The sequence below is a fragment of the Bos indicus x Bos taurus genome, chromosome 4 (genome assembly GCF_003369695.1).
Source record: "Bos indicus x Bos taurus breed Angus x Brahman F1 hybrid chromosome 4, Bos_hybrid_MaternalHap_v2.0, whole genome shotgun sequence".
Classification (NCBI taxonomy): Eukaryota; Metazoa; Chordata; class Mammalia; order Artiodactyla; family Bovidae; genus Bos; species Bos indicus x Bos taurus.
In genome coordinates, this window is record NC_040079.1 from 87,236,834 (window position 1) to 87,258,141 (window position 21,308).

The following is a 21,308-nucleotide window of genomic DNA, read 5'->3' on the forward strand; positions in this document are numbered from 1 at the left end:
GATTGCTGGCTTGGGACTGACAGAGCCAGGACCAAGTCCAGTGAGTGAGAGAGCACTGTTTGGTGTAGGGCCTCTTGTCAGGATTTTCAGTCAGACGGTATTTATAACAGATCCGAACTAGACTCAGGGCCTGGGCCCAGGGCTAAAATGCCCCATTCCCCTGCCAGGCCGTAGGCCGACTCCTAGGCCCCTTATACTTTGGCTTTGAGCTGAGGATTTGTGTCATACCCTCTCCACCAATTATTCAGTCCGGCCATCATGCATTAAGTGCCTTCTGCTTACAAGGCATAATACTAGGTATTGTAAGGTCTTCAAGTCAGAGTGGTGCCTGTATATGTGGCAGTTATGTTCCATTGGGGAGACACTTAAGCACTTAACAATTTTTAAAAAGCAAATGGATATGTATTATAATAAATTATAATGCATTATAATTAGTTTTTTCTTGAATATTTGATAAATGCTGCTTTAACTGCAATCACAGTTGACATAACTTCTTAGGACCTTAGTTATTTTTGTAACAGATACAGACTGAGACTTCAAACTCACAATATTTTTAGTATTTTTGTATTTAAAAGTGTAAGTGGTTTTATAAAGAAAATCCTATTTTATGTTGAATGTTAAACTTTAATCTAGATTTCTTTGGTTGATTTTTTTTAAAACCCAATTCATTTATTCGGCCATAAACCATAGTCAGCTGTTTATTTGACTTCTCTATTTGAATGTCTATTAAGAATTTCATACCAAATGTCTCTAAAACTGAGCTTTGGACACCCCTCCCACCCTTTGCCAAAGGGCTTACTCCTCACCTAGACCTCCCCAATATCAGTAAACGGCCCCTCCATTCTGCCAGTTGCTCAGGTTAAAGTCCTAGGAGTTATCCTTGTCTCCTCTTCTTTGTCCGATATTACAACAGCCTCCTAACCTGTCTCACTGCCTCAATCCTTATCCTAGTTCACTCATTCATTGCCCAAGAACCAGAATCATTCTTCTAAGATAAAAGTTAAATCACATCCCTGTGCTTAAAAGCTGCTGAAAGTTGCCCATATCTCTCAGGGTAAAATCTGGAATCTTGTTTTTTTTTTTGTCCACGTGATGCAGCTTGTGGGATCTTAGTTCTCTGACCAGGGATTGAACCCAGGCCCTCAGCAGTGAAAGCGTGGAGTCCTAGCCACTGGACCACCAGGGAATTCCCCAAATTTGGAATCTTTGCATTTGCCAGTAAAGTCACAAACTCTGTGTCCCCACTACCTCCCCAGACCTCATCTCCTAGAGCTTCACCTCCTTCCCCATACACAGTCTACTCTCTACACATTGGCTGACGTAAGTGGATATGGGGTAGGGAAGAGGGAGAGCCCAGTGAGCATGGATGTCTGTCCTGAGGAAGAGGCAGCTTCTGTACATTTACATGGAGGTGCTTTTAAGGCTGGTGATGACCTTTACGCTTTCTTGCTTGTATGTGAGCAGATCAAAAATGCCTCTGCCTCGGGGCTTTTGCATGTGCTGTCCCTTCCTTGTCCAGATACTCTCATCCCTCTCCGTCCTCAGGTCTCTGCTCAAAGGTCACCTGAGAAGGCCTTCTCACTCACCTCCCCAGTCTATAAAATGGTGCTGCCCCCTCTTCTTTTCCCTTCTTACCCCATTCTGGTTTTCTTCCTAGCATTATTACCCCTTGGCATGGTGTATATTAATTTGTGGCATCTGTCCCTGGAATCTGCTTCATGAAAGCAGCAAGTCTGTCATTTTTGTTCACTGTTGAATAGGTCCAACACCTGGCAATTATGTTTGGAACAGAGTAGGCACTCAAAAAAATTTTTATTTGAGAAATGTTCTCTTTATGACTTTATTAAGTCCTTTTCTTATCTATTCAGTGTCAAATCCTAAGTGCTTAATGTAGGAGATAAGGGCACCCTGTCAGTCTCTTGAGCTGAAGGTCTCATGCATCAGGCTTTAAGATAATGAAATGAGTTTCTCTGCCACAGGATGTGAGCTGGTTCGATGACCCTAAAAACACCACAGGAGCATTGACGACCAGGCTTGCCAGTGACGCTGCTCAAGTTAAAGGGGTATGACTACCTTATTTCTGCTGTGATTGTCCTAATGGGCCATTTAGAATTTGAGCACAAAACTAATTCTCTCGCTACAGTTAATTCTCATCATCATTTAGAAAATGTCAAACCTTTAACCTATGCAATATATCATGTGTCTTATGGAAAAAAATATTATCTATTTAAATATCATATGCTGTATCACTATAACAGTGATGAATTTTGAGCTTTGTTTTGTTATTTTCCATCTTATTCATGCTATTATCTAAATACATGTAGAAGGATAATTATTTAAAAAGGAAGTATTTATCAGTGTATCATGCAAGTCCAGTCTTTTTTTATTTTATCTTTTCAGTCCATTTTAATGCTTTGCTAATCCCCAGAAAATTGTAATTGCTACTGAAAAAAGGTGTGTGTAGTTGCTGTAAGAAAGTTTGCTTTCTTTGTCCGACTCTTTGTGACCCCATAGACGGCAGCCCACCAGGCTCCCCCGTCTCTGAATTCAGAGGGGAGGGAAGAAAATCTAGACAAAGGTTGAAAGAAATGAAAAGAGTATGAAAAAATTAAAACAAGGGTAAAAGGAACAATTGTATCAGACTATAAAACTTAAATTCTGCTGCTACATGAATCTCTTTAATTAATATAACTAGAAACTATTAGACCAGCAGGTTTTGATTGGTGGGTAAAGTGATAATTTCTTCTTTAACTGCACCATGTGTGCAAACTAAGTTGCTTCAGTTGTGTCTGAGTCTTTGCGACCCTATGGACTGCGGCCCGCCAGGCTCCTCTGTCCATGAGGATTCTCCAGGCAAGAATACTGGAGTGGGTTTCCATGCCCTCCTCCAGGGGATCTTCCTGACCCAGGGACTGAGCCCACGTCTGGTACGTCTCCTGCCTTGGCAGGCGGGTTCTTTACCACTAGTGCCACCTGGTCTATTTATGACAAAAATCCACAGGATGATGGAGTTTGTCTTAACCTTGTTGCACTCTTGGGCTCTGGCTTTAGAATGTTACCTACCCTCCTCCTCGTTGAAAAACTTCCGGCTTCTAGTAATCTATGCTCTCCCATGGAGTGTTCTAGAGACTCTTTTTCTGTATGAGGAATAGATATTGGGATGGTGAGTGTGTCATTAGAATAAAGAACAGTAACAGTAACCAGTGCAATGTCACCAGAAGCATTTAATCATACTATGCCAAGGGGCTTACTTCCCCGCCAGCTTAAGGTTCTAGGTTGTTTGGATCATCTTTCATGTACCTTAAAGAAGCATCTTTGATTCATTTTACTTATTTCTGTGGCCTTGGCTGCCATCCTCAGTGAAACATTTATGTGTATGGAAGCTTAGGTACTGGAGTAATTTGTCTGCTGTGAACTTGGAGGATGTTCTGAGTGCTTATTGCAGTCGGGTGCTGTGGGAAATGAGTTCTGAGTAGGGCTTGTGGATACTGAAAAAGGAACAGTCTCTATCTTGCCTGTGCCACAGACTCTTTTCAGATTATAACCCTTGACTTTGAAATTGAAAATGTCCAAATACAGAGCTGATTCGAAAGGCCACTCCACTCTGACTTATGCCAGATACGGCTAAACCTCCCTTTATATAAGCTCAGTGATGGCATCAGATAAAAATAAATGCTCTGTTATATATGCCATTTCTTGCAGCCCTGGTGCAATTCCTTGGTATGAAATTTAATTATAGAGCTATTGGTAGTTTTTTAATACTGTTTCCCCCTAGTTACTGGCTTGGTGTTTATACCAACATGAGTTTCAAATGATTTCAGAAGGTTGAATTGAGGCAGGGGGCTAGGAAAGAATTCTGTCTTAAAACTCGGAGCCGACAGAAGCTTTGGTTATTAATCAGTGTACCTAGTCATTTTAGGGTTGGGAAAAAATTTGACCAAGGCCCCAGACGTGGAAATGACCATTCTGGACTGTTCTCCATCATTAATCTTTCCCTGAGAATGGCCCTACTCAGGCAGAGGAAATTTGGAGAGTTAATAAGACATGGGCCAGAGCAGGAGTTTGGAAAGGCTTGAGGTCGTGGGGCATTTCCAGGGTAAGGGAAAGAAGTGTAGAGCAGTGAAGTGAATTGACTTTGTATTTTGACTTCTGACTTTTCAGTTGGAAATAACTGAATGCCTCTGACAGTTGTGCTTCAGGCTCCTTCTGGCATGTAAACTGAAGGTTCTGATGCCTGCTTAGTCTCTTAAATTTAAATTCCATAACATTCATCTCTGTGTATTTTTCCTGAACACAGTCTCTCTAGCTCTAGCTCAGTCATGTCCCACTCTTTCGCGACCCCATGGACTGTAGCTCACCAGGCTCCTCTGTCCATGGGATTCTCCAGGCAAGGATACTGGAGTGGGTTGCCATTTCCTGCTCCAGGGTATCTTCCTGACCCAGGGATGAAACCTGCATCTCCTGCATTGGCAGGTGGATTCTTGACCACTGTACCACGTGTGAAGCCCTCTAAACACAATAAGCATCTCAAATAAGCCACAAAATATCTGGATACCCTCAATGATCAATATTAGGCTCAAGATTGCCAGGAGAAATATCAATAACCTCAGATATGCAGATGACATCACCCTTATGGCAGAAAGTGAAGAGGAACTAAAAAGCCTCTTGATGAAAGTGAAAGAGGAGAGCTAAAAAGTTGGCTTAAAGTTCAACATTCAGAAAATGAAGATCATGGCATCTGGTCCCATCACTTCATGGGAAATAGATGGGGAAACAGTGAAAACAATGTCAGATTTTATTTTGGGGGCTCCAAAATCACTGCAGATGGTGACTGCAGCCATGAAATTAAAAGACGCTTACTCCTTGGAAGAAAAGTTATGACCAACCTAGATAGCATATTCAAAAGCAGAGACATTACTTTGCCAACAAAGATCTGTCTAGTCAAGGCTATGGTTTTTCCAATGGTCATGTAAAAATGCGAGAGTTGGACTGTGAAGAAAGCCGAGCGCCGAAGAATTGATGCTTTTTGGATTCTCAAGAGTCCCTTGGAGTGCAAGGCGATCCAACTAGTCCATTCTGAAGGAGATCAGGCCTGGGTGTTCTTTGGAAGGAATGATGCTAAAGCTGAAACTCCAACACTTTGGCCACCTCATGAGAAGAGCTGACTCATTGGAAAAGACTCTGATGCTGGGAGGGATTGGGGGCAGGAGGAAAAGGGAACGACAGAGCATGAGATGGCTGGATGGCATCACCGATTCGATGGACGTGAGTTTGAGTGAATTCCGAGAGATGGTGATGGACAGGGAGGCCTGGCATGCTGTGGTTCATGGGGTCGCAAAGAGTCGGACACGACAGAGCGACTGAACTGAACTGAACTGATGGGTAGTTATGCATCTAACGTTGGAAGTTTCCAACAGTCCCAGTTCAACATAATTGTCAGACTGTTTTATCTTGCTAATTTGCAGAGCTTGCTTTATGGATCATGGTGTCATTGTTTAATGAAAAGTTTTGTGGTATTAAAAAGTCAAATGAGATAGAAATATATAATTGAACTCTGAATTATTGACCTACTTTCAGTATTTATTCTGAAGTCATGAAAATCCTCATCTGGGAAACCAAATAAAGTTACATGTAAACTTTTTCTACTAACTTAATTATTAGCTTATAACTGAGGAGATGAGATTTTCACAAAGCTGAATTTTCACAATCCCTAAGAAAATACCTAAGCGTGGACTTTAGAGATGATCGGACGGTGTCTCTCTAACAGTGTTTTCTGTTTGTTTTGCAGGCTATAGGCTCCAGGCTTGCTGTAATTACCCAGAATATTGCAAATCTTGGCACAGGCATTATTATGTCCCTCATCTATGGCTGGCAGTTAACACTTCTCCTGTTAGCAATTGTACCCATCCTTGAAGTAACAGGAGTTCTTGAAATGAAAATGCTGTCTGGACAAGCCCTGAAAGATAAGAAAGAACTAGAAGGTGCTGGGAAGGTGAGTCAAATGAGATAACATTTCTGACCTGGGTAAGTAAAATATTCTAAGCAGTGTTGTTCTGTTAGTCGTGGCTACTTTCTGTGCTCTGAGGATGGCTTTTGTTTTTGTTTATTTGGCTGTGCTGAGTCTTCCTTGTGGTCTGTGAACTTAGTTGCAGCGTGTGGGATCTTAGTCCCTGGACCAGGATTGAACCTTGGCCCCTGGCGTTAGGAGCACAGGGGTCTTAAGCACTGGACCATCAGGGAAGTCCCTGAGAATGTTTTTGTAACCATTCCTCAAAGCAGTCTTATTTGACACTTATTCAGCAGATTGCAAACTGAAGAAAAGTAGCAAAACAAAGTCTTAGACTCACAGACTGAAGACTAATTTTGTTGGACTTTTCTAGTTACAATTGTTTTCATATCACTTTTTCTCCTTCCTTCCCCTTTCTCCAGAAATCCATTGCTTTATTGAGGAAAGGAGGCCTATTTAATTAGATGTGGGGAGGGGAGATTTTAAAAACTTGAAAAGCCTTAAAGGTATTCACTCTAACTGGCCAAAATATCATCCCTCTTTCCCTTTCATTACGCCTCCTCCCTTCATGTTACTTGTGTTTGCCATCTGTTAATGTTGTTTTTAGTCACTCACTCATGTCCGACTGTTTGCAACTCCATGGACTATAGCCTGCCAAGCTCCTCTGTCCATGGGATTTCCCAGGCAAGAATAACTGGAGTGGGTTGTCATTTTCTTCTCCAGGAGGTCTTCCCAGCCCAGGGATCGAACCTGCATCTCCCATGTTTCCTGTATTGGCAAGCGAATTCTTTACCACTGACGGAACCACCTGGGAAGCCCCGTTTACCCTTTATCCTAATACATTTTTCTGGGAGTGGGGGAACCATGTTGCGTGCTTGCCTGTTTGTTATTGTTGCTTGATTTGCATTTTGAATCTCCCCTTTTTTTCCCAAAAAGTTTTACTTTATATTGGAGTATAGTTGATTAACACTGTTGTGTTAGTTTGAGGTGTGCAACAAAGTGATTCAGTTACACATGTATCTGTTCTTTGTCAAATTCTTTCTTCATTTAGGTTATTACCGAGTTTTGAGTAGAGTTGTTGTTTTGAACAGATGCGTGTATGGCAGTTGCTCTACTCCCCAGGGGTACCTGTGAGATAGGTTCTTCTATTAGCTCCTTTCGCAGATGAGGCTGAGGCACAGGCAGGTAATGCCACAGTGCCTCAGAGCTCATAAGTTTCAGAGCCACTATTCAAACGCAGACAGTCATGCTCGCAAGTTGTACCTCAGTTAAGAAACAAAGAGGTCTTTGACATATACAGACTTGGTTCAGTTAAGTTCAGTCGCTGAGTTGTGTCTGACTCTTTGCAACCCCATGAATCGCAGCACGCCAGGCCTCCCTGTCCATCACCAACTCCCAGAGTTCACTCAAACTCACGTCCATTGAATCGGTGATGCCATCCAGCCATCTCATCCTCTGTTGTCCCCTTTTCCTCCTGCCCCCAATCCCTCCCAGCATCAGAGTCTTTTCCAATGAGTCAGCTCTTCACATGAGGTCGCCAAAGTACTGGACTTTAAGCTTTAGCATTAGTCCTTCCAATGAACACCCAGGCCTGATCTTCTTTAGAATGGACTGGTTGGATCTCCTTGCAGTCCAAGGGACTCTCAAGAGTCTTCTCCAACACCACAGTTCTTTGGCGCTCAGCTTTCTTCACAGTCCAACGCTCGCATCCACACGTGACCACTGGAAAAACCATAGCCTTGACTAGATGGACCTTTGTTGGCAAAGTAATGTCTCTGCTTTTCAATATGCTATCTAGGTTGGTCATAACTTTTCTTCCAAGGAGTAAGCGTCTTTTAATTTCATGGCTGCAGTCACCATCTGCAGTGATTTTGGAGCCCCAAAAAATAAAGTCTGACACTGTTCCCACTGTTTTCCCATCTGTTTCCCATGAAGTGATGGGACCAGATGCCATGATCTTCGTTTTCTAAATGTTGAGCTTTAAGCCAACTTTTTCACTCTTCTCTTTTACCTTCATCAAGAGGCTTTTTAGTTCCTCTTCACTTTCTGCCATAAGGGTGGTGTCATCTGCATATCTGAGGTTATTGATATTTCTCCCGGCAGTCTTGATTCCAGCCCAGCGTTTCTCATGATGTACTCTGCATATAAGTTAAATAAACAGGGTGACAATATACAGCCTTGACAAACTCCTTTTCCTATTTGGAACCAGTCTGTTGTTCCATGTCCAGTTCTAACTGTTGCTTCCTGACCTGCGTATAGGTTTCTCAGGAGGCAGGTCAGGTTGTCTGGTATTCCCATCTCTTGAAGAATTTTCCACAGTTTATTGTGATCCACACAGTCAAAGTCTTTAGCATAGTCAGTAAAGCAGAAATAGATGTTTTTCTGGAACTCTCTTGCTTTTTCAGTGATCCAGCGGATGTTGGCAATTTGATCTCCACTTCCTCTGCCTTTTCTAAAACCAGCTTGAACATCAGGAAGTTCAAGGTTCACGTATTGCTGAAGCCTGGCTTGGAGAATTTTGAGCATTACTTTACTAGCATGTGAGATGAGTGCAATTGTGCAGTAGTTTGAGCACTCTTTGGCATTGCCTTTCTTTGGGATTGGAATGAAAACTGACCTTTTCCAGTCCTGTGGCCACTGCTGAGTTTTCCAAATTTGCTGGCATATTGAGGGCAGCACTTTCACAGCATCATCTTTCAGGATTTGAAATAGCTCAACTGGAATTCTGTCACCTCCACTAGCTTTGTTCATAATGATGCTTCCTAAGGCCCACTTGACTTCACATTCCAGGATGTCTGGCTGTAGGTCAGTGATCACACCATCGTGATTATCTGGATTGTGAAGATCTTTTTTGTACAGTTCTGTGTATTCTTGTCACCTCTTCTTAATATCTTCTGCTTCTGTTAGGTCCATACCATTTCTGTCCTTTATTGAGCTCATCTTTGCATGAAATGTTCCCTTGGTATCTCTTTTTCTTGAAGAGATCTCTAGTCTTTCCCATTCTGTTGTTTTCCTCTATTTGCATTGATCGCTGAAGAAGGCTTTCTTATGTCTTCTTGCTATTCTTTGGAACTCTGCTGCTGCTGCTGCTAAGTCGCTTCAGTCGTGTCCGACTCTGTGCGACCCCGTAGACGGCAGCCCACTAGGCTCCCCCGTCCCTGGGATTCTCCAGGCAAGAACACTGGACTGGGTTGCCATTTCCTTCTCCAATGCATGAAAGTGAAAAGTGAAAGTGAAGTCTCTCAGTCGTGTCCGACTCTTCGAGACCCCATGGATTGCAGCCTACCAGGCTCCTCCGTCCATGGGATTTTCTAGGCAAGAGTACTGGAGTGGGGTGCCATCGCCTTCTCCGTGGAACTCTGCATTCAGATGCTTATATCTTTCCTTTTCTCCTTTGCTTTCCACTTCTCTTCTTTTCACAGCTATTTGTAAGGCTTCCCCAGATAGCCATTTTGCTTTTTTGCATTTCTTTTCCATGGGGATGGTCTTGATCTCTGTCTCCTGTACAGTGTCACGAACCTCATTCCATAGTTCATCAGGCACTCTATCTATCAGATCCAGTCCCTTAAATCTATTTCTCACTTCCACTGTATAATCATAAGGGATTTGATTTAGGTCATACCTGAATGGTCTAGTGGTTTTCCCTACTTTCTTCAATTTCAGTCTGAATTTGGCAATAAGGAGTTCATGGTCTGAGCCACAGTCAGCTCCTGGTTTTGTTTTTGTTGACTGTATAGAGCTTCTCCATCTTTGGCTGCAAAGAATATAATCAATCTGATTTTGGTGTTGACCATCTGGTGATGTCCATGTATAGAGTCTTCTCTTGTGTTGTTGGAAGAGGGTGTTTGCTATGACCAGTGCGTTCTCTTGGCAAAACTCTATTAGCCTTTGCCCTGCTTCATTCCATATTCCAAGGCCAAATTTGCCTGTTACTCCAGGTGTTTCTTGACTTCCTACTTTTGCATTCCAATCTCCTATAATGAAAAGGACATCATTTTGGGGTGTTAGTTCTAAAAGGTCTTGTAGGTCTTCATAGAACTGTTCAGCTTCTCCAGCATTACTGGTTGTGGCATAAACTTGGATTACTGTGATATTGAATGGTTTGCATCGGGAATGAACAGAGATCATTCTGTCATTTTGAGATTGCTTCCATGTACTGCATTTCAGACTCTTTTGTTGACCATGATGGCTACTCCATTTCTTCTGAGGGATTCCTGCCTGCAGTAGTAGATATAATGGTCATCTGAGTTAAATTCACCCATTCCAGTCCATTTCAGTTTGCTGATTCCTAGAATGTCAACATTCACTCCTGCCATCTCTTGTTTGACCACTTCCAATTTGCCTTGATTCATGGACCTGACATTCCAGGTTCCTATGCAATATTGCTCTTTCCAGCATTGGACCTTGCTTCTATCACCAGTCACATCCACAACTGGGTATTGTTTTTGCTTTGGCTCCATCCCTTCATTCTTTCTGGAGTTATTTCTCCACTGATCTCCAGTAGCATATTGGGCACCTACCGACCTGGGGAGTTCCTCTTTCAGTATCCTATCATTTTGCCTTTTTATACTGTTCATGGGGTTCTCAAGGCAAGGATACTGAAGTGGTTTGCCATTCCCTTCTCCAGTGGACCACATTCCATCAGACCTCCCCACCATGACCTGCCCGTCTTGGGTGGCCCCACACGGCATGGCTTAGTTTCATTGAGTTAGAAAAGGCTATGGTCCATGTGATCAGATTGACTAGTTTTCTGTGATTATGGTTTCAGTGTCTGCCCTCTGATGCCCTCTCGCAACACCTACCATCTTACTTGGGTTTCTCTTGGACATGGGGTATCTCTTCATGCCTCCTCCAGCAAAGTGCAGCTGCTGCTCCTTACCTTGGACGAAGGGTATCTCCTCACCGCCGCCCCTCCTGGCCTTGAACGTGGAGTAGCTCCTCTTGGCTCTCCTGCGCCCGCACAGCCACCACTCCTTGGATGTGTAAACTACATAGCTGGTGGGAAGCTGCTGTTTAACACAGGTAACTCAACTCAGTGCCCTGTGCTGACCTAGAGGTGTAGGATGGAGGGTAAGTGAGAGGCTCAGAAGGAAGGTGGTATACGTACACTTAGAGCTGATTCACATTGTTGTACAGAAGAAACCAACACAACATTGTAAAGCAGTTATCCTCCATTTAAAAAAAATAAAACAGAGGTCTGCTGATGGTGGGGCATAGTCTGATATCACATGATCTGTATCATTGCAGAAACGAGCAGTCAGAGCCGAGCTCCCTCAGAACTAGGCCTACCGTCTAGGATAGGGTGACATCTACCCGTGGACCCTCCAAGGTGCCTAAGATTCAAGGCAGCGACCTGGGCAGATCCAGTGGCCTTGGGTCCTTTGTCTCTGGACCAGGCACCTCACCAATAAGGATGATGAAGAGGGTCCTTTGGTTGGTTATCAGCACTCTCACTGTTTCCGTTGCCTCCCTGCTATCTCCTCTGACTTTTTGTACCCTCTGTCCTTGGGATTCCTTCAGGAAACTTCTTTGGATCAGCTTTAGTGCTTCTCAGTGATTGTCTGGGGGAGAAAGTCCTCATGTGAGGTTTCCCTTTGGTGCTGAAGTCCAGCAGCATGGTGCTGGCCCTCAGACGTTGGCTGTGGTCAGGCCCAGGTGACGTTGGCCTCTGGCAGGGAGTCCGTCCTGTGACCAGTCACTTCGTTTAATCCTGTACTTTGTGGGATTTTCCCCTATGGTGTTGATTCATCTAATGAGAAGATGAAAAAACGTGCATACAAAGCAAGTGCATTACTGTTTCTAGTGTCATCGTTTATGGAGGTGTTCAGAGTGTCCCAGAGCGGAGGTTTAGGTTGTTTGTAGGAAGATGACCAGTCGGAAGCTGGTTCATTGTAAGCCACAGGTTTTCACCTTCGAGGTATTGCATTAGCTTTAAAACTCTGGTAACTTGTTGGAAGTGGGGGAGGTGAAAGGGTGCAGATGGAAACAGATATGTTTGAGTATAGCAGGTTTTCTGGATAAAGGTCGGGAATGAGGTAAATGCTCTAAATCAGTGGTGGTTTGTGAGAAAGATAAAAGCAGGTAGGGGAAGTGATTGCTGCACCAACCAGTCTGCTGCTGCTGCTGCTGCTACTGCTAAGTCACTTCAGTCGTGTCCGACTCTGTGCGACCCCATAGACGGTAGCCCACGAGGGTCCCCCATCCCTGGGATTCTCCAGGCAAGAACACTGGAGTGGGTTGCCATTTCCTTCTCCAATGCATGAAAGTGAAAAGTGAAAGTGAAGTAGCTCTCAGTCATGTCTGACTCCTATCGACCCCACGGACTGCAGCCTACTAGGCTCCTCCGTCCATGGGGTTTTCCAGGCAAGAGTACTGGAGTGGGGTGCCATTGCCTTCTCCGACCTACCAGTCTATGAAATAGTAAAAGTCAGCTCCCATCTGATCGTCATTCTCAGGCTACAATCAATTTATTGATGTTTATTATATACCAGGCATCATGCTAAGAATGCTACATGTTCTCACTTGATACTCTCAATAACCCTTTTGAATTACCCTATTAGATCATAAAACTCAGGGTTCAGAAGAGTCAGGTAACTTGCCCAAAGTCACATAGCAGCAGCCTAATTGGGCTGTCTGTCCACTTTTTATATTTGTCTGACAGAGGCCACAGTCATCTCTTATAAACATAAATAAGATCTTGCTAACCTCCACCCGTCTGGTGACTTGTGATCACACTGGCAAGAAAATCAACCCTGGATTATTAAACTCTGCATGAGCCAGCCCATGATGACTTCTCTGACCCTGTCTTGCGCTGCTGTCTCCCTCATCCACCCTGCCCTGGCCTCATGGGCCTTCTTTCAGTTCCTACAAAACTCCAAGCTGGTTCCCTCTGGTCTTCATAGCTCTTCTGAGAGGTCTCTCCTGACATTCGAGTTCATTCCTGACACTTTTCAGCACTTGATGTTTCTTTCCCACTTGTTTATTGATTGATGACCGTCTTCCCTACTAAGGTGGGGACCAGTATCATATCTATTGGTTTCCCTAGAAGGACGGAGCAGGGCCAGGATTGCAGAGCAGGACTGTGTGATGTCAGAGCCGGCTCCTAAAACCTCTACGCTGTTCGTGATCCCTGCTCCATTGATTTCTGTCACATTATTCACGAATGAATATTTTTGTAGAATAGATGCTTTTTCTTTTTTAGAAATAAAAGCCGTAATCACACTTGAGTTTCTACAAGGGTAGGAAGAGAAGTGTGAGGTTTTTCAGGAAACCTGTGCATATTTTTTGCATTCCTAAAAATGATTTAGTACATGATGGTTTCTGAGGGAAACCCAGTGCTATTGATATTTCCTCTTCTTATAAATTACAACATCCCTTTCCTCATAGTGGTTACTGAGTCTCTATGTAAAATTTGGAGTAAATGAAGCTGCGAGGATGCAATACTAATTAAGGCTTTTTCTAATTTCTTCTTGTGTGACAAGATGAAGATGATTGTGCAGTGATTATATTATTTTACTCACTATTCAAGGTGTGCAGTTCATGAACTCTCACTTTTATTGGGCTCTCCACACACTGTATAAAGTGATGACGTTACAAACCGAACAATACACAGTGACGTTAGAAAAAATGTGCCCAGAAATAAGTATTTCTTAAAATCATTACATTGAAATTCACAGTAAAGTCTGTTTTGTTTCAGCAGACAGTTTTAAAGTTTGCTGAATTTTCTTAACTAATGCAAAAAAAGCCTCTTTTCTGTGTTTGAAGCCTCATAAATGAAAATATTTCTACCAACTATTATCTCTGAGGGTTTGACTGGAGGTAGATTTTTTTCCTCTAACTTTTTGCTTTCTGCACTGTTAGTAATTTATAAAATAAGTATAATTTTTATAATATGTAAATAATTGCATAAAATATTTTAATATAAATTGAATCTGGACATTTCCCTGTATTTGCTAGTAGCTTATGGTAAACTTAGTTCAGTCTTGTTGGCCTGCTGGGTCAGAACATAATATTTTTAACTATATTTTTAAAATAATTTTTGTGTTTTTAAGAATATGGTATTAATTTCTTTCTTCTAGTAGCCTTTTGCATTAGTCTTTAAAACTAACAATGTCCTATCAAATATTCACTATTATCTTTGAAGTTAGGTATTGGTGTAGGATTCAGTAAAGAATCAGTGAGGTTTTGGATTTGTGATTTTTGTGCCATAAATCACTCTCATATAATTGAATTTGTCTGTATTAGAGTCAATTCTGACTAGGGAAGAGGCCAGAGAAAGGAAGAACATCTTAATATGGGTAATTTCTCTTAGTGATTTATAATTTAGACTTACAATCTAAAAATTATTTATTTGTCTTAAAATTAGAGTTAAAAGGGACTCCAGAGACCCTCTTTTCTACCCTCATTTTATAGACGAAGAGAACAAGACAGAGGTTTTAAGGTCCCACGCTGAAGCAGGCTGAAATATCATTTTGTATTGTACACTGGTGTTTTCTGTATTTTCTATAGCCTTTTTACCCAGACTCTAAAAAGTGGTAAATGATGTATTTGTCCTAATGAGATAGCCTTGATGGAAGTTAACTTTCAACTAAAACATAATCAAATGATAGAAACTTTCTGGAAAACAAATTGTTAATATGTGCTGTACTCCTTAAAAATTAGTTTATTTTCTTTGACTTTGTTAATTCACTTTTAAGAATATCTAAGAGAATAATTTAATAGGGACATAAATGTGCAAGGATGTTTTCACAGCATTCTTTTTAATAAGAACGGAAAACTTTGTTCAGTAAAAGCTTTGTTCAGTGGCCCTTTAAACAACCCATTGTTAATATATATATTTAATAACCTTGGAAAAAGCTCTTGATGTTTGTTAAGGTAAAAAATAAGGCTATAAAGCCAAACATAAAACTGCAGCCCAATTTTGTTAAACAGGTATATTTTTAGAAAATAACAGCATGTAAGCTATTATGTAAAACACACCAATATGTAACTTTCCATTACCTTCTTTATCTTTTCAATATTTTCCAAATATTCTTTAGTTGTCTCAAATGACAGTTATACAGAGAAAAATATAAACATTATATATTTTTAATAATAGCAATTATAATGATATTATAATAATTATGAACTGAAAATGTGACCATCATAGAAGAAAGAGCACTTCAATAGAGGTAAATACTGATTTCTCAGGTTACTTTCGGTCCTATAAAGCTATGTGGCTTTAGATAAGGGTCTTCATCTGTTGACACTTGAGAATCTCTTTCTGCAGAGAGGAGTTTAAAGTAGCTCATGTTCTTTCCAGATCTAAAACTCAATTTGATAACGTACTTAGTATCTCTTTCCATAGCAAAGAAACTCAGAGGTCATAATAAATATTATTTAATATATAATATTAATCTCTCTAGTGGAATTCCAACTCGTTGCCACTGCTGGCTTTTGTACCTTTAGTGACGGAGTGTTCTCTGTTACAGATTGCCACTGAAGCGATAGAAAACTTCCGGACTGTTGTTTCTTTGACTTGGGAGGAGAGGTTTGAATATATATATGCCCAGAGTTTGCAGGTACCATACAGGTAATAGCCACTGATGAGTAGGAGGGGAGTATGGGGACTTTTTCAATCATCAGGTTTGTTTTCAGGAAAATTACTTTGACCAGAAGGTAGGGAGTAAGTGGAGAGACTTCTAGAAGGGAACCAATTGGGAAGCAGTTGTAATTCTCCTACTTTTGCATTCCAGTCCCGTATAATGAAAAAGACATCTTTTGGGGGTGTTAGTTCTAGAAGGACTTGTAGGTCTTCATAGAACCGTTCAGCTTCTGGTCCCATCACTTCATGGCAAATAGATGGGGAAACAGTGGAAACACTGGCTGACTTTATTTTTCTGGGCTCCAAAATCACTGTGGATGGTGATTGCAGCCATGAAATTAAAAGACACTTGCTCCTTGGAAAGAAAGTTATGACCAACCTAGATAGCATATTAAAAAGCAGAGACCTTACTTTGCCAACAAAGGTCTGTCTAGTCAAGGCTATGGTTTTTCCAGTGGTCATGTATGGATGTGAGAGTTGGACTATAAAGAAGGCTGAGTGCAGAAGAATTGATGCTTTTGAACTGTGGTGTTGGAGAAGACTCTTGAGAGTCCCTTGGACTGCAAGGAGATCCAGCCAGTCCTTTCTAAAGGAGATCAGTCCTGGGTGTTCATCGGAGGGCCTGATGTTGAAGCTGAAACTCCAATACTTTGGCCACCTCATGCAAAGAGCTAACTCATTTGGAAAGACCCTGATGCTGGGAAAGATTGAGGGCAGGAGGAGAAGGGGACGACAGAGGATGAGATGGTTGGATGGCATCACCGACACAATGGATATGGGTTTGAGTGTAGTTCGGGAGTTGGTGATGGACAGGGAGGCCTGGCGTGCTGCGGTTCATGGGGTCGCAAAGAGTTGGACACGACTGAGCGACTGAACTAAACTGTAATTCTCCAAGAGAGGAATCACAGGACCTGACCTAAGGCAAGGACGTCTCTGAAGTAGAACCTGTGAGAGCAGGTAACCGAGGGCAGGGGAGGGAGCAAGGATACTGAGAATGGCTCTGACCCTGTGTTTGAGTGATGACCCTACTACATGATCCTGCTGGGAATGAGTTCTTTGTGGAACGTGAAATTTGGGGTGTCTGTGAGGCTTGAGGGTGTGGTGCTTCCTGAGGACACCCTCCCTTCCTTGTTCTCTTTACCTGTCTCCAGTGCAGACCCTTTGTCCTTTAATGAACTCACGGTGAGTGCTCTAAAAAGTGACGTGGATACGAGCAGGCCCGACCTCTTTGACTCTTGTTTCTTATACAATGAAAGGAACAGATTTGGGTTTTATAGTAGACCCTTTTTATAGGAAAAAAATTGTTTAAATCCCAGTCCTTGAAACAGAGGCTGAGCTGCTCTGCTTGAAACAGGCCCACTCACCAGTCTGTGCCAACACCAGCCAGCTCCATGTGGCTCAAAACCACACGTGTTAACTCCCTGGGGGCACCTTCCCTAAACCCCCAGAGGGTTAGTGCCTCCTCTCTCGCTGTAACGTGTTACAAGGGAAACTTCCACTTCATGAATAATCCAGCTCAGCTCCTGGGTCCCCAAGGTCAAGAACACAGCTGGCACCTCTGCATGGCCCTTCACGTCCCTGAAGCTCATGGGTTTTGGGTCAACACGTGTTGAGCGATCAGTGTAGAGTACGTATATGTTACATGTCCACGGGTGGGGGAAAGGGAAGGAGTGCACTAACCCCTAACAAACTCTTCTTGTCCTTGGCTTATTTTACCTTGACCTCAACACTTCGAGGTGTGGTTAGTTCTCCATTAAAGTGGAGATGTGATGACCAAACTTAGTGTTTTGGAAATGAAACCCATTTTGTCTGCTATGCCACCATCCCCTACTGCTAACGCATCAAAGATTATGTTTTAAGGACTGAGAAATGAAAGTCAAGTAAATGTCAGAATGTCTTCTTTTCAGAAACTCTTTGAGGAAAGCACATGTCTTTGGAATTACATTTGCCTTCACCCAGGCAATGATGTATTTCTCCTATGCTGGCTGTTTCCGGTTTGGTGCCTACTTGGTGGCACAAGGCATCATGGAGTTTCAGGATGTTCTCTTGTAAGTACGGGGCTCCTATTGACAGTCGGGCTCTAGAAATGAAACCAAGGTGCATGTGCTTCATGCCTGGATAGGAAGCCTTACTGTGAAGCTTCATGAAGAGATTTTGGTGATTCAGAAGTTGGCATTTTTGCCTCTGAGTCCCCATGTTACTCAGAAAGCATCCCATTCCATTTGGGGAATTGGTATCTGCCCTTCTCTCCAGTACTGGCTGACACATTTGACATTCTCAAATCCATGGCTCGGTGACTCATCAAGGGGTTTCCAGCAGGCCTAGGTGATTGGGAAGAAGCCTCACCCAGAGTCAAGCACCTGGTTCCTTTGAGAAGATTCTGAACAGGGCAGCTAAAGAATAGATGTGGAGCACTGAGGTCTGAGAGCCCTGGAATATTCTAGGATACATTTGCTTTGCTTGATAAGAGAAAAGGAATTAGAAGGTAAGAGCTGGAGAAATTGAGGAATGAAAAAGGAAAGCTCTATGGGAATATCTGGCTCATCACCGTGAAATGCAGAAGATTGTACCTGAGTCAGAAGACAGGCCTGGACTTCCTTCTAAAGTACTGAATATACAGTTAAACTAAAATACGTGGTTTGGTAGTGAAAAGTGAGTGTAATTTTTCTGAGTGTCTTGATTTGGTGATGTGTGAGCTGCCCTTTAATAGCTACCATAATCAGTGGTGACACAGTTTTATAGTTAAACCAGCATCATTGAAACTTGGAAGTATGTGTCAGTGTAACATTTACATCCTATTTAGACATCGATTTGTGCATGCATTCCAGTTTTCCCAGGATGACCCCAACAGAAGATTGTAAAATTTCCACTCAACCTCTGACCGATGATATGCAGGTGCTCTTTATAACTATGACCAAAAGATTGTAATCAGGCTTCACTGGTATTGGTGCTTGATTAGATAATTATTTGATAATTATTGCTTTGAAAGTGAAAGTGTAGTCACTCAGTCCCATCCGACTCTTTGCAATCCTATGGACTGTAGCCCACCAGGCTTCTCTGTCCATGGGATTTTCCAGGCAAGAATACTGGAGTGGATTGCCATTTCCTTCTCCAGGGGATCTTCTGGACCCAGGGATTGAACTCAGGTCTCCCAAACTGCAGGCAGACTCGTTACCTTCTGAGTCACCAGAGAATCTGAATTAGTGCTTTACTCTGAGGTTAAGGTATTCAACTGATGGAAGTTGCTGACTCTTAGATTGTTAGATTCGGAAAATAAGTCTTCTGAGTAAGAGATAGGGGAGACCTGTCTGAAGAGCTATCTGTTTGAAAAAGATGCCACAGGTCTAGATAAGAAGACCAAATGAACCATCTGAGTGATTTGTTCATGGACTCACGGTATTATCCTGGGAAGATCCCCAATGTTGTATCGGTTCTAGGCCCACTGTTTAAAAAGACATTTTGATCAATGTGTCCAGAAAAAGGTGGCTGGAATGTTGGGAGTGAAAGGAGTTACCAAAGATGCAAAGGGCTTTTTAAATAATATTCCAGTTCTTTGAAGGGCTGTATTAGGCAAAAGGATGTACATTTCTCTTTGATTAACAAAAGACTTCCTTTAGCAAACTTCCTCCTTCCTGAAACAAAGGATGGGAGCTGGCCTGGGGTGTGCGCCCTGGCACAAACTTGGAGAGCTGGACTTGACATCCTGTGAAGTCCTTCCCGACCTGAAGCTGCTATGATTCCCATGATGTAGATTAAGAATGGCGATGCAGGGACTTCCTTGGTGGTCCAGTGGTTAGGACTCGGTTGCTTTCTATACTGTGGCCTAAGTTCGATCCTTAAGGGGAACTAAGATCTCAGAAGCTGCAGCATGGCCAAAAAAAAACCCAAAAGAACTCAGAGCATCTTGAGACCAGCACACTATCTGGCTGTTTAAGGAACTCTCTTGTTTGCTGCATGGCTCACGGGTTTTCTAAGACTCTGATCCAATTCCAGCAAAACTGCCTGTATCTGTTATTGATGGCCACAGATACTGCTGCAAGACAGCCACCCGCTAGCCCCCAGGAATGTACAATAGTGAACATCTGTTCTTGGCTCTGAAGTCTGGGGTCAGCCAGGCAGTTCTGCTATCTGGCCTAGGCAGAGGAGATCTCAGCTGGGCTCACGCGTGTGTGCAGTGAGCAGTGGGGCCCACACAACACTCTTCTGTCTGTGCCTTGTCCTCCAGCCAGCCAGCCAGCCGGGCTTGTGGTTGTGGCGGAATGAGAGAGACAGGAGCACACAAGGCCCCCTGAATCGTAGGCTTGGAGCTGGAAACCGTCACTTCCACCACATCCTGTTGGCCAGAGCAAGTCCCAAGGCCAACCCAGATTCCAAGGGTAGGAAGACAAATTCCACTTCTTCCATGGAGAGGCTGCAAGGTCACATTATAAGAAGGTGAAAACCCAGAGAGAGGTGAAACGTGGGGTCATTTTACAATCAGTTAACCACACTGATATGAACTTATAAGGAAACGGTTGTTTTATTTTTTGACTAATGTGTTGGGATTCTTCGAGGTAGCGCTCTCAGGTTGTAGAAGTGCCACCCTTTGGGCATTGCAGTCGTTAACTCTTGACACATTTTGTCTTTGTTGTTGGCAGAGTGTTCTCAGCTATTGTCTTTGGTGCCATGGCTGTGGGACAGGTCAGTTCATTTGCTCCTGACTATGCCAAGGCCAAAGCGTCAGCAGCCCACGTCATCAATATCATTGAAAAAATTCCTCTGATCGACAGCTACAGCACAGAAGGCCTAAAGCCGGTCAGTTTCATGTTTTGATTACGTGACCTGCTCCTAACTGATGAATGAATGTATTCTAAGTGGAAGTTTAATAAAATCTGTGCTTTTACTTGCTGGTAGTAAAATGAAACTTCCTTGATCATGGGTTCATTTTAATAAATGCTGATAATATTGATACATGTTAACATCTAGTACTTTTATATAACAGAGCCACAGGGATATAGGAATACTGCCCATTTTATACACAAATCCTGCGAATCAGGTTTTATTATGTGTAGGTAATTCTGTTATAGCTTTGGGTTATCACGTTTGTATTGTGTTAATGAGACATGCTGTGGAAATGCTGACCCTTTTAGATCTGTATTACTTTCTAGCAGTTACAACTGAAGCTTGATTGCAATCCAAGGTCGCTGCCCTCTGATACCTGGCAGTACAGAGGATTGGCTGTAAAGTCAGTTTTCAGGATTGCAGCAATGAAATTTACTGTTACTGTCCTGATTTTAGAGTACAGTGGAAGGAAATGTGGCATTTAATGACGTCGTGTTCAACTACCCCACTCGACCAGACATCCCGGTGCTACGGGGGCTGAGCCTGGAGGTGAAGAAGGGCCAGACGCTGGCCCTGGTGGGCAACAGCTGCTGCGGGAAGGGCACGGTCATCCAGCTCCTGGAGCGGTTCTATGACCCCTTGGCTGGCACAGTGGTGAGCGCACTATTTTCTTTATTTTTTTGTGGAATGTAGTTGATTTACAATATTGTGTTAGTTTCAGGTGTACGACAAAGCAGTTCGGTTACACATATACATATATCCACGCTTTTTTCAGATTCTTTACCCATGCAGGTTGTTACAGAATATTGAGTGGAGTTCCCTCAACAGGAGGTCCTTGTCAGCTATCTGTATTATATATAGAGGATTGTGTGTGCTAATCCCACGCTCCTTATTTAT

At 42.7% G+C, this 21,308-nt stretch overlaps 1 protein-coding gene across 11 annotated transcripts in view; it reads left to right on the forward strand.

Annotated features, from left to right (window-relative positions):
* The window catches only part of LOC113891612 (multidrug resistance protein 1), a 102,805-nt gene that overhangs the window by 69,521 nt on the left and 11,976 nt on the right, over positions 1-21,308 (forward strand). For 6 of the 11 annotated variants that reach the window (XM_027539892.1, XM_027539894.1, XM_027539895.1 and 3 more), the window contains 6 exons: positions 1,980-2,063; positions 5,789-5,992; positions 15,478-15,578; positions 17,498-17,638; positions 20,228-20,384; positions 20,868-21,065. In XM_027539892.1, the coding sequence (XP_027395693.1) occupies positions 1,980-2,063; positions 5,789-5,992; positions 15,478-15,578; positions 17,498-17,638; positions 20,228-20,384; positions 20,868-21,065 (885 nt within the window). Of the gene's footprint in view, positions 1-1,979; positions 2,064-5,788; positions 5,993-15,477; positions 15,579-16,402; positions 16,548-17,497; positions 17,639-20,227; positions 20,385-20,867; positions 21,066-21,308 lie in introns of those variants that run through there. The other 5 variants (XR_003510818.1, XM_027539902.1, XM_027539901.1 and 2 more) reach the window with 5 other exon arrangements.